This window comes from Neomonachus schauinslandi, chromosome 10 (genome assembly GCF_002201575.2).
Source record: "Neomonachus schauinslandi chromosome 10, ASM220157v2, whole genome shotgun sequence".
In the NCBI taxonomy this organism is placed as follows: Eukaryota; Metazoa; Chordata; class Mammalia; order Carnivora; family Phocidae; genus Neomonachus; species Neomonachus schauinslandi.
Window position 1 is genome coordinate 75,387,696 of NC_058412.1, and position 12,075 is coordinate 75,399,770.

General features: G+C 43.5%; 1 protein-coding gene across 4 annotated transcripts in view; it reads left to right on the top strand.

Moving 5' to 3' along the window:
* THADA (THADA armadillo repeat containing) overlaps positions 1 to 12,075 on the top strand; it is a 323,565-nt gene that overhangs the window by 237,273 nt on the left and 74,217 nt on the right. For all 4 annotated transcript variants that reach the window (XM_021701170.2, XM_021701169.2, XM_021701171.2 and 1 more), the window contains one exon: positions 8,146 to 8,240. In XM_021701170.2, the coding sequence (XP_021556845.1) occupies positions 8,146 to 8,240 (95 nt within the window). The remainder of the gene's footprint in view (positions 1 to 8,145; positions 8,241 to 12,075) is intronic.

Sequence of the window (12,075 nt, forward strand, 5' to 3'; positions counted from 1 at the left end):
AAAAAAAAAAAAAAAAAAAAAAAAAAAAAAAAAAAAAAAATGATGCAGTCCACATTAAGTTATGTAAATGTGGACTGCATCAAAGGAGTACCTCCTGGCTCCCAACCCCTGCTGGTTTCTCTCTTTTTTAAAAAAATATATTCTGCAATTCATCACCATTTGGCATCTTGGTTTAAACAAATCCCCTATTGTTGTTACAAGAATGCCATGTGATGATTGCTTGGCTGGGGGCTGTGGTAAAAATGGAAATCAGAAGGGAGAGAGGGGTTCTTTTTTATTTAATTGACACTTCCACATTTACATAACTTAATGTGGACTGCATCAAAGGAGTACCTCCTGGCTCCCAACCCACAACAGCTCTTCCTTTTATATCCAAATGTAAAGAGAGGCAACTCTGGTTCTGTGGGCAGCTACCATTGCAGAGACACGCACTGCCTAGGTTTGCAAAGATGGCCTCCAGGATCTCTGGGAGACCAAAGGAAGGTCAGCAAAATACCCTGTGTCGAGTCAGCGGTTCCAATTGTCCTCGGAGGCTGTTTTCTGATGGTTAGTCAGGGAAGGTTTTCCTAAAGGACAGGCTTTGAAGGGAACTTTCAATAAAGGACATGGTGTGGCTGGACATGTGTCAAGTCTGGGGTTCATGGTAAGATATGGGAGTATGTTCTAGACTTTCCCCACTTTCCCTTTCCCACCACCTTCCCTCTCTCATTATTCTTCTCTTGCCCCTTCCCCCACTTCTCACCTGCCTTCTCTCCCCTTGCTCCCCACCTACTTTCCTTCTCTTTTTCTGGTTTTCTTCTTTCCAACCTGTTCTGGGCCCGGTGGCAGTCCCTTGGATATCGCTTTATTAACTCCACTGCTGGCTCCCTGGTAAGAGGCTGCCAGTGCTTTTTGTTCATCGTTGTGGTTGAGAACGGAAGTGGTCTGAGTAGGAGTGAGCCTGGGTAGGGGCCAGGATTAGAGCCCGCAATGGGCTGTGATGAACCCCTGCTAGGGCTCGAGCTCCCCAGTCATTCTGAGCCATCAAGCTCATCAGCTGCAGCTGTTTGATTTTCTGGTATTCATTCGTCCCTGCATATGGCAAGCTCGTTCTCACCATTGTATCTGCCTTAGTGAGCTGTCCTGCCTCGATTCCCTCTTTTCCTTCACCGGCCAGATCCTTCCGTGTCTCCAGACCTCTCCTCCATGACATTCCCTCTCACAGTTTTTTGTACATTTTGTTTTTCTCCATATACACCCTCCAGCGCACACACACACACACACACCCTGCAAGGCCAGAACGTCTTCCTTTCCCTCCCTTTACACACACACACACACACACACACCACCCTGCCAGAACGTCTTCCTTTCCCTCCCTTTACACACACACACACACACACACACACACACACACCCCACCCTGCCAGAACATCTTCCTTTCCCTCCCTTTCCGTCCCAAGTAGGATATCCCCTGTGGCGCTCAGTAAATATTTCTAGATTAATAAAGTTAGGCCATGAGTCTAATTAGGCTTCTGGGGGGAGTAGTTCCCTGGGGATTAGAGTGACCTCAGACCCTGACTCTGTTGAAGTCCAGATACAGTGTCTTGACTTAGAGACCTTAACAGACACTAGCAGCCTAAAGCCACAACAGCTGTTTCCAGCCATCTGAAGATGGCAGTGAATGCTTCTGGAAGAATATAGTGTGTCCAGAATGAACTGTCTGTCCCTTCTAGGGAGCCCACCAAAGCTTCACACTAGTGCGTGGGGATCCTAGCTTTCCTGTATGGATTGGGCTGGTGGGGTCCCCCTGGTGGCTTCAACCCTTTGGAGCTTTGATCTCTTAAAGGTCACTGCCAAGCTCTCCCTTTGGGTGTTTCACTCATCCTCTGTCATATCCTGTTGTCCCTCCCCTCCTATGTCCCCTTTGCACTTCTCATTATTTTCCAAATGTGTCATGTGCCCTGGTCTTTGGACATGTTGCTTCTTCTGCTGGGGTCACTCTGCCCATGTTCTGTATCCCAGACTCCTCATTCTCCAGCTCTTTGCCAAGTCACTTCCTAACTCACCCAGGAGGACTGGGCAGGTCCCTCTTCAACCATCCTTAATTTTTACTCTGTCAGACCCCTCTTTTGGGCCACCCCTCATACTCTAGTATGATTGGTTGCATGTTTCTTCTGCTAAACTGGTGGCTTTCAAGACTTTTTGACAGCCACTCGAAACAAATATTTTACGTATGACTGAATGTGTCTGTGTGTGTATATATGTACACACATGAAATCTTGCACAGTTTGGAATTGTGATAATAGCTGTGTAAGATATGAACAGTCTGTAAGAAAAAAATGCATAGGGGAATTTACTCAAGTTGTAGCACATTTAATTTCAGGAATGTTTGCTTTCAACATATCCACCATCACTTTGGATACCAGGCATAACCCTGTTGATACCATTCAGTATAATGCAGGGTGGCTTATTACCTGGAAAAGAAAAAGAAAAGAGTTAGAACAAATCAACCAATGTTTTAACTTAAAATTATTGCATTTCATAAATTATTTACCTCTAACACCTAAGATAATTTATTAAAAATTGATCCTGGGCAAGGACTTTATAGCAACAAGTGAAGGAAACAATGCTTCCCTTTATGCTTTGATGCACTCTGACTATATTTTCCTCCTCCCTCCCTCCTTCCCTTCCTCTCTTCCTCTCTTCCTCTCTCTGCCTCTCTTTTCCTCCTCTGCTCCCTCCCTCCTTTGTGCCCCCAGATCCTCTGTGTTCCCCTCTACCTCCCTCCTCCCCACCTTCCCCTCCATTCCTTTTTCTCTCTCTTACACTGATTGATTTCATAGTCAACAAAATGGGTCACAACCTATAGTTTGAAAAACACCATTCAGGACTCGAAGTTCCTTGAGGGCAGTGACTATGTCACTGAATCATTTTATCTTCATATTTCCAAACCCTGGCACTAATCCTAGCTCTCAGTAGCCTCCTAGTAAATGTTTTCCGGATGAATGGGCCTCAGTTAAGAAGCTCTGCAGCCACTGGGATTCCGGAAGGGACGGGGGAAGTGAATAATTTATCACAGACTTCCCAGGAACTCCTGCTGTCCTCCAGACACTAGGGCCATTGTGGATGTGTCTGGGAAGCCCTGCTCTCCCTGCCCTGCCTTCTCCCTCCCACCAGTTTCCAGGAGAGAGGGCAGGAGGTTTAATGAAGTTCAGAGATTTCCCAAGGCAGAAGCGGATTCATCAGGTTCTCAGGTGGATATTTGTCAAGGGGCGAATGTTTTTAAAAAAAAATGGAAGAAAGCGAGATTCTCAACAAGCCCTCTGTTTGATTTTATATATGTAAACTTTGTCCTCCTAGTACCTGGATCCTTGCTGCTCCTTCTACGGCCGCGGCTCTGCTGTTTTTCAGCCCATCTGTTAGACCCTGACCACTTCTGACTTTTTTTTTTCTTTTTGAACACTCTAAATCTCTATTATACTGTGCCCCAGGCCAGGATTTTTCCATTTGGGGGTAGAAAAAAAATCCCCAAGCCCACCAAAACCCTGTGGGTTGGTTTCCTGTCCAGCTGGCTTACTGTTCCCTAGGATTTTATTCCCATCATCAAAGTGGCTTGACAGACCAAGAACAAACCTCTGGCTCACCCTGAACTCACAGTGTACCATTTCCAAGTCAGAACAAACATCAAGTAACAGTGAGAGAGAAAGAGAGAGAACAAAATGATTTTCCTGACCTAGAAGCCAGTTCAGAGTGAGGCCCAGCTCTGAATCCAGACAGGGATGTCATGTGGCTGTGGCCGTGGCTCTGGCTGTGGCCGTCCTTGGGTTTGGAGGCATGAACAGTGGACTCCAAGCCAGAATTTCTGTCTCAGTGGGTCTCAAAGGAGAAGCCATGGACGGACTCCTTTATGGCCCCAGATCCTCTGTTTCCTGGAATCAAGAGCAGCGGCATTCGAGGGAACATCCCACAATCTCAATGAGTGCATCAGACTTGGCCCAGAGCCTCTCCATTATGGGGGCAGTCAGAGTGGTCCCCGGAGTGTCCCAGGAGGCCAGCAAGGTCCCCAGCCTGTGCCAGGTCCAAAAAAAGATGCAGAACACTTCAGCCAGGTAGGCAGGGGGGCTCTAAAAATTGCTAACCTTTTCTCTACTCATTTAGAAATCCTAAAAAATGTATTAACTTAGCTAAAAATCTCATGGAAACTAGGCTCCTCATCAGAGTTGAAAGTCAAACCAGCTTCCCCAGAATTTCCCTTTATGGTTCTGTATGGCTGTACCAACAGAAGAACATCCAGGGTGAGAGGCTGTGACTCTGAGGCCACATGGGAGCAGGCAATGCATTTTTACACTAAGAAGCACCCAGTTAGCATGAGGCATCCCATCTCCTGAAGGCCTGGCCTGCCTTCTTCTTCTTCCTGCTTTTCAACACATTCTCGCATCTTCCCCTCCTCATCTCCCCAGGTCTGTAGACAGGCCAGACTAATTACTTCCCATATCGATTGCCCCCTCTCAAAATGCCCTTCCCCATCAACTTTGTCTAGCTAAAATCTTCCCAGCGTTCACAGTCCGGTTGGAATTACATCTTCATAAACCTTTCCCATTGCTCCAGTCCACCCTGATGTTCTTTCTCTTCACTCCTTACATCCTGTCCCAGAGTTTGCCCTTATTTTTGTCTCCATAAGTGGACAGAATTCTCTGAGGTCAGAAATCATCTCCTGGGGGCACCTGGGTGGCTCAGTCGTTAAGCGTCTGCCTTCGGCTCAGGTCATGATCCCGGGGTCCTGGGATCGAGCCCCACATCGGACTCTCCACTCAGTGGGAGGCCTGCTTCTCCCTCTCCCACTCCCCCTGCTTGTGTTCCCTCTCTCACTGTGTCTCTGTCAAATAAATAAATAAAATCTTAAAAAAAAAGAAGAAAAGAAATCATCTCCTGTACCTCACTTCCCAGCACTTAGCTCAAAGCCGGGTGCTCAGGGAATTCCATCGGCTCTCTGTAGGCCGCTTACTCGGCCCTGTACTAGATATCTGATGATTCATTAACCCCCAGCGTTGGCTTTTCTCACTTTTGTTCTTGAGTGGCCCTTTCTTTGGCAGAGGGAAGTCCTACCTGTTAAACAGTGGAAATGCCAGAATTGCAAATTATATCATTAAAGAAGTTTTCATAAGCTGTGGGTCTTTCATAGGGAGTAGAAGAATAAGGACAGGAGTTAGGATTGAGAGACCTGGGGAAAACGAGATACAAACAAAAGATAGGGGCAGGATTGGGAAGAAAAATTCCAAATAGATAAAAGTTTTAAGCAACAACAACAAAAAATGGAACTGTGAAGTACTACAAGAAAATATGGGAAAATTCTAAATTATGGATACTAAATTACCTATCTATATAATCTTGAAGAAGGTTTAGACTTTGTAAGCATGATATAAAACCCAGGAGACACAAATAAAAATACCAGTATATTTGGCTGCATAGAACTAAACATTTTTGACTTGTAAAAAATTTATAAAGTTGAAAGACAAATGATAAACTGTAAAAATATTTGTAGCACATGTGACAAAGAGTAGATTTCCTTAATACACAGAGAGCTCCCAAAAATCAACAAGAAAAAGACCAACAATGTAATAGACAGAGAAATTGAATACATTTCACAGAGCAGGAAATTCAGGTATCTTTTTTGAAAAGCATGTGAAGTGATGATCAGCCTCACTTACAACAAAATAATTGCAACATAAAAATGATGAGATACTGTTTTTCACTTATCATCTTGGTAAAAGTCAAAAAGTTTAATAGTGCACTGTGTTGGTCAGGTTGTGGGAGACTAGAATTCTGACATGCTGTTGGTGGAAGTGTAAATTGGTACAGTCTCTTTGGAGAGCATCTTATTAAAAGCAGTCATAGTTTTAAATGTGCAAATATCTTGATCCATCCATTAAGCTTCTAGGAATTTCTCCCCTGAGTGCTCACTGATATGCACAAAACTGATGTATATATACATTCCTTATTGTTTTTAGCAAAATATCTTAAACAATCTGAATTCTTTCACAAGAGGATTGGTACCTCCATGGCATGGAGCAGTCTACAACCATTGAAAAATGAGGCAGATCTCTGTTTTTATTTTTATTTTTTAAGATTTTATTTATTTGTCAGAGAGAGAGAGAGTGCGTGCACAAGCAGGGAGAGCGACAGGCAGAGGGAGAAGCAGGCTCCCCACCGAGCAAGGCGCCCGGTGCGGGACTCCATCCGAGGACGCCGGGATCATGACCCGAGCCAAAGGCAGACGCTTAACCAAATGAGCCAGCCAGGTGTCCCCAGATCTCTGTTTTTAATGGCATGATGTCGAAAATATGTAAGTGAGAAAAAGTAATGCCTAGAACTTAGTATATAGTAAACTACTATTTGTGTAAAAATAAGTGGGTAGCTATAGATAGATGCTTGTAAATGAACACAATGAGCCTGGAAGGACATACTGAGAAGTAGTAATAGTGGTTGCCTCGGGGGAACAGAAGGTGAGTAGAGGGCAGTGGGTGGAAGAGAACTTCATTTTCACCGCATGCCCTTTTGTACTGACTTATTTTTATACCATGTACACATGTTACCTATTTTTTAAAGCTGATTTATAAAAAGTAGCTACGTGCAGGTATGAAATTAGGCCAAACATGAGGTATGCATATAAATTAGGAGTTATGGTAGGGTAGGAGTGGAAGCAAGCAGATAACTGTAGAGGAAGCAAGTCAGTAGCACAGAAGCAAGGCAGGTCAGCCACAGAGAGACCTGGACACAAGACAGTTTTAAGTCAAAAGGACCTGATTTGCTTTTCATGCAAGAGCATATGCCAGCCCTGGATATGGGCAGTTCAGGATAGAGTAGGAATAAACTTTAGGGAAATGGTAAGACTGTTCAAATGCAGGGAATGGGGAGGATGGGCTTAGGGGTCAGGGAAATAGAATTTCATTAGCCAGAACACTCGTGCCACTCCCTACTCTCAGGCTGGAAGCAGAGAAGGCAGGGAGCGAACACTGACGGAGCGTCTGCCACGGCCCGGCAGCGAGGCGGAAACTCCGGTTGCCGCGCCATGCCGGAAGTCGCACGGTGACTCACCATGCAGTGATTAGGGTTTCCATTGTACCGGTCAGGAATATGACTCAGGTCACAGAAATAAGTGGCAAAGCCAAGATTCAAACCCAGGTCTGTCCCTTCTCTTTTTACTACCTGTACTGAATTATCGGTACACCAGGGAGGCCCTTTTCATGGTCAGTCTGAACCAGGGCTCAGAGCCAGGGGACCTTCAGCACTGTTCTCAAAAGAGAGTCTTCATTCATCCTTAAAGGGCGCCTGGGTGGCTCAGATGGTTAAGTGTCTGCCTTCGGCTCAGGTCATGATCCTGGGGTCCTGGGATCGAGTCCCGCATCGGGCTCCCTGCTGGGCGGGGAGCCTGCTTCTCCCTCTGCCTCTGCCTCTCTCTCTCTCTCTGACTCTCATGAATAAATAAATAAAACATTATAAAAAAAAAAAAAAGAAAGTCTTCATTCTTCCTTTTTTATCCAGACCCCTAAATCCAAGCCCACTTACTTTTTCCAGCGTGTGGTTCAAAGAGTAAAGTGAACTCCATTTACTGAAAGAAGAAGAACTTTCCATTCATTGGGAAAGGAACGTCTGTCGCAGGGTTTGTTAGTGCTTGCGTGTGTTTGTTTTTCAGCTGGTTATTTTAAGTACGTAGGTATGGTTTGTCCTATGGCAGTGAGTTCTCCTTCTCCAAAATGCTCGGTCAGTGACACTCGTAACCAGTGATTCCCTCCCCCCCCAATATGCCCACTAAAGCGGAAAAATAACAGAATCTAATTCCCCCTGCCAGTCTCCTTGTTTTCAAATAACTGGGAGAGGATACCGGGTTTTGTTTGTTTTCAGTTTGTTTTATTTGGAACCAGAGCATAGAGTTTTATCTGTTTTGTGCATGCGTATCCCCAACCTCCACCATATGCTCTAGGATTTCATTTCCTTATTTGACTTACTGACGTGTTTCTACTATTGGCGATTAGCTGTCTTTTTTAGCATTTGTGGTAACTCCCTTAGCCTCATGATGTGCCTGTCAAAAAATACCTTTTTCTCTTCTGTGACCCAGGCCTCAGGGAGAGAAAATATCAATTTATCTCCTGTTCTTTACCTTTCTAGGCAAAATCCATGTTTGGTGACCAGAGCTGTATATATTGACATTCTCTTCCTGTTGACTCGCTGCCTTGACAAACCCACGAAAGGCACAGAGCCAGGTATGACTCATAGTTATATCATATTTTGGAATGATTATGGATCTTTGAAATACAGGTGGGGCTTTGAGTGGCTCTACCACACACTGCCCCCCAGCTTCTACTTTTGTAAAACTAACCACACATCAAAATGAGGCATGGTGTCATACGGTTCCCTCGTAGAAGCTTCTCCAGGAAACTTGCCCTTGTTTAGTTGGAAGTTTGCCATTTATTTTCTGTTTGGTCATTCAGGAAGGAGTTTGGACTATACTCAGATACCCTCTGTATTTCAGAGACCTTGGTTTTTTTCCTCTTCCATGCATCATTTTCTTTGAAATTCATCATTTTCAATAACGGAGAGTCCATTCTACCCCATTCCGTGGAGCTAACTGAGCTGGGTTCGTTTGATCCTGGAGTCTGGGTACCTGAGACTCAGTCCCAAATCCACCCTTCACTGCCTTAAGCTCTGACTTGAGATGTGTTCCTTGGTCATATATGTTTCCTGGTATGGGGCGCCAGATCCATATACAGTTGTTCTATTTTAATCATGATTCACAGAGTGGTTTTCTTAAAATGGAGAAGGGCAACTCCAAATTTAAAAAAAAAATTTTTTTAATGTGTTTATATAAGAGGCTGCAGGAAGTGCTGTACATGAGCTCCAGGCCACAGACTGAAACTGATTTTCATCAACACAAACTGGAATGCAGGGTAATGAGCCTGCAACTGGTTAAAATCAGCCTCTTCTAATTGATTAGGCCTGTCTAAAGGAGGCTACAATTACAAAGTCACATTCTGAGTACAAGCAGGCCAGGCCTTTCCTCTGTTACATTTAGTCTGTCAATGATTTGTTGTCTTCAGTAAATATATTCAGGCTGTCAGAGTCCAGTTCTGTCCATATGGAACCCTGTTCCCAAATTGAAACCAATTTAAAGTGCTTTGAGGGGGAGGTGCGAAACCACCTTACCCGGATCAATGTATATTAGCCCACAAAGCCCCTGTGGCCATGCAGAGGTAAGAAGAACACGCCTGAACTTTCATCAGCTCCATAGCCCTGCAGAGGGGCGGCTATTGTATCCGTAAATAGAATAGGATCATATAGTTTTATAGCTGTAAAACAGTCCTAGTTTATGCCTCTTGTCCCAGCGTAATTATTAATAGTGCCTCCCCTTTACCCTTGAAAGTGTCCAGGTTTGCACCATATATTATAGATCACCCCCACTGTAAGGGACCTCAGGGTTGCGCCACCTTATTTTACACTTGGGCTAACTGGGGTGCGGAGATTATAAATCAGATGTTACCAAGTAAGTTGGTTTGGGTTTCCTCTATTTTTGTATTTCAGTTCCAAATTCCGTATATCTTGACAGTACTTCTCTGCTTAGTAGCCAAAGGACTTTGGCCTTGAAAGAGTTGCTCACAACTAACGAGTCCAGGCTTTGGGATCCTCTCGGAGTTGTGTGGTTGACCGTAATCATCGTTTATTTGAACTAAGTTTCTCTTAACGTATTTTATGTATTTTAACCTTTATTCCTTGTCTGGAGGGATTAACCCTTGAATGCTGTGGGCAAAATCCATGTTTGGTGGATTCTCTATTCTCCAACCACCCGCCCTTTACTGATGCTTGGGCTCCTCCATGAAGACGTTGGCCTTTTTGAGCCATCCTTTCCTCCAGTCTTGTGTTATAGAAGAGTTTGTACCCCAGTTGAATGTGATCACAGCTGTCGTTTATTTTACTCAGCTGTATCGTACTTGCATTGATGCATCATTCCTCTTACTAAGTCATTACTCTGAGGAGGAGGATGCGACGGGGTGGGTGCTCTTGCCTTTATTCTAGTATGACATCCATCGCTCGAAATATTTTATCCCGCATTGCCCATTGTGGCAGTCACTAGCCACATGTGGCTCCTAAGCACGTGGGATGGGCCGATCCAAATGGGAATGCTTTGGATGAATAAAATACACACCCAATTTCAAAGAGTTAGTATGAAAAAAAGAATGTAAAATTCCTCGTTCACTTTTTATATTGATTGCATGTTGGAATGATACTATTTTTGATATATTAGATTAAATATATTATTAAAATTAATTTCACCTATTTCTTTTTACTTCAAAAAATGTGGTTGCTGGAAAATAAAAAATTATGTATGTGGCTCATATTATCTCCCTATCAGACAAGTAAGGATTTTATCCAGTCCTTTGGGGTTTGCCCACATAAGCCACAGATGTGTGTGTATATGTGTGTCTATCTGCATGAATGTTATATAATCATTTAATATACATCCACACAAACAGTGGTAATAAATTTTCCTCCTTTGAGGATGGAACTAGATTTTTAGAACTAACCAAATGTCAAATACGATGGCAATTAAGATGGACGGCACTGTTTAAGAAAAAAATAAACTGTGAACTTAAAGAAATGAAATCTATTCTTATGTGTTTCATAAATTATTTCCAAAGGCAGCTTGAGCAATAGCTAAATATGTTACCAAACAAGGCGATCACTTACTTAGATATGTAGACTTCAATATGATTTCGAAATAATGTCATGACATTATAGTGTTACCCTGCAAGTACCTTGAAAGAATGGATCATGCCTTAGATTCTTCATCCCTCAGCTAAGCACATAGCAGGCCCTTGTTAAATGAGTTGGTTATTAACTGATTGAAATGCACAGTTTTCCTCAGTTTTTAGAATGGTAACAGTTGTCATCAAGATACAAAGTCTTATTTAAATTCATGCATCAATCAGTTGTAAATTCATTTTCTGAATTCAAATGTTATATCATGTGTTGTCATGTTCATTTCATGTCTGTAAATGTGTACATATCTGCCTCCATTATTAGCTCACAAAGCTCTGAGTAGGGAGTACATCGTTTAGGCTCTAAAGCCGTAGCCCTGGGTTTGAATCCCAGATCTGCCGTTTAGCTTTGTGACCTTAGGCAAGTCATTGAACCTCTCGGAGACAATTTTTCTCAATTGTAATTGGGGATGATGACAGGATCTACAACTTACAGTGGAAGTTGACGAATTTATGTAAATTCCTATGTAAGGAATGTGCTTTGCATCACACAGAATAAGTGCTCAATAAATATTAGCTACTGTTAATATTATTATGATCCTCATTATCATTAGCTAGACACCATGCATCTGTCTAGTCCCCTGCAGTCCCTTACATTCACAGCTCTCCTCTTACTTTAAACATCTTCAGGAAAGAAGAAATGTCTGCTTTCCTGGGAAAATACTGAAAGATGGCATAGCTGTCGTAGAATGTCAGGAAATCCACTTGATTAAGGCTGCTCCTGCCCCTTTGAGTCCAAAAAATGATCATTTTTGTTGTTCATGTATTTTTTCATTCATCAGAAGTGACATGCTAACATCAGACACATTGAGCACCTATAGCTAGAGACACACATACATGGGTTTTGGGCTTACAAGTAGGGGCAGTAAGAGATTACAGGTGCTGTAAAGGAAATGTTTATGGGATACATTGGAGGCACCAAAGACTGGAAGGTCATTTCTACTTGGGAAGACAGGAAGGCTTCATAGAGGAGAAGGTGGTTGAGCAGAGTTTTGAGGGTGAGTAGAGATTCACCACATGGGCAAGGTGAAGGTGGGCATTATAGATAGAGGGCGGAGCATGGCCAGAGCCACAGAGGCACAAGTCAGCACAGCCTTCAAAGCACAGGGCAGTGACCAGAGTGTTGGGTTCAAGACCAGGCAGGTGTGACTGGAAGTCACAGGACTTCCAGTCCTGTGGACTGGAGGCAGGAAGAGGCAGGAACTCAATCATGAAGAACCTCATAGGCCAATCTGAGGAGCTTGTAGTTGACTTTGTAGACAAAGGAGATTATTGAAGGATATAA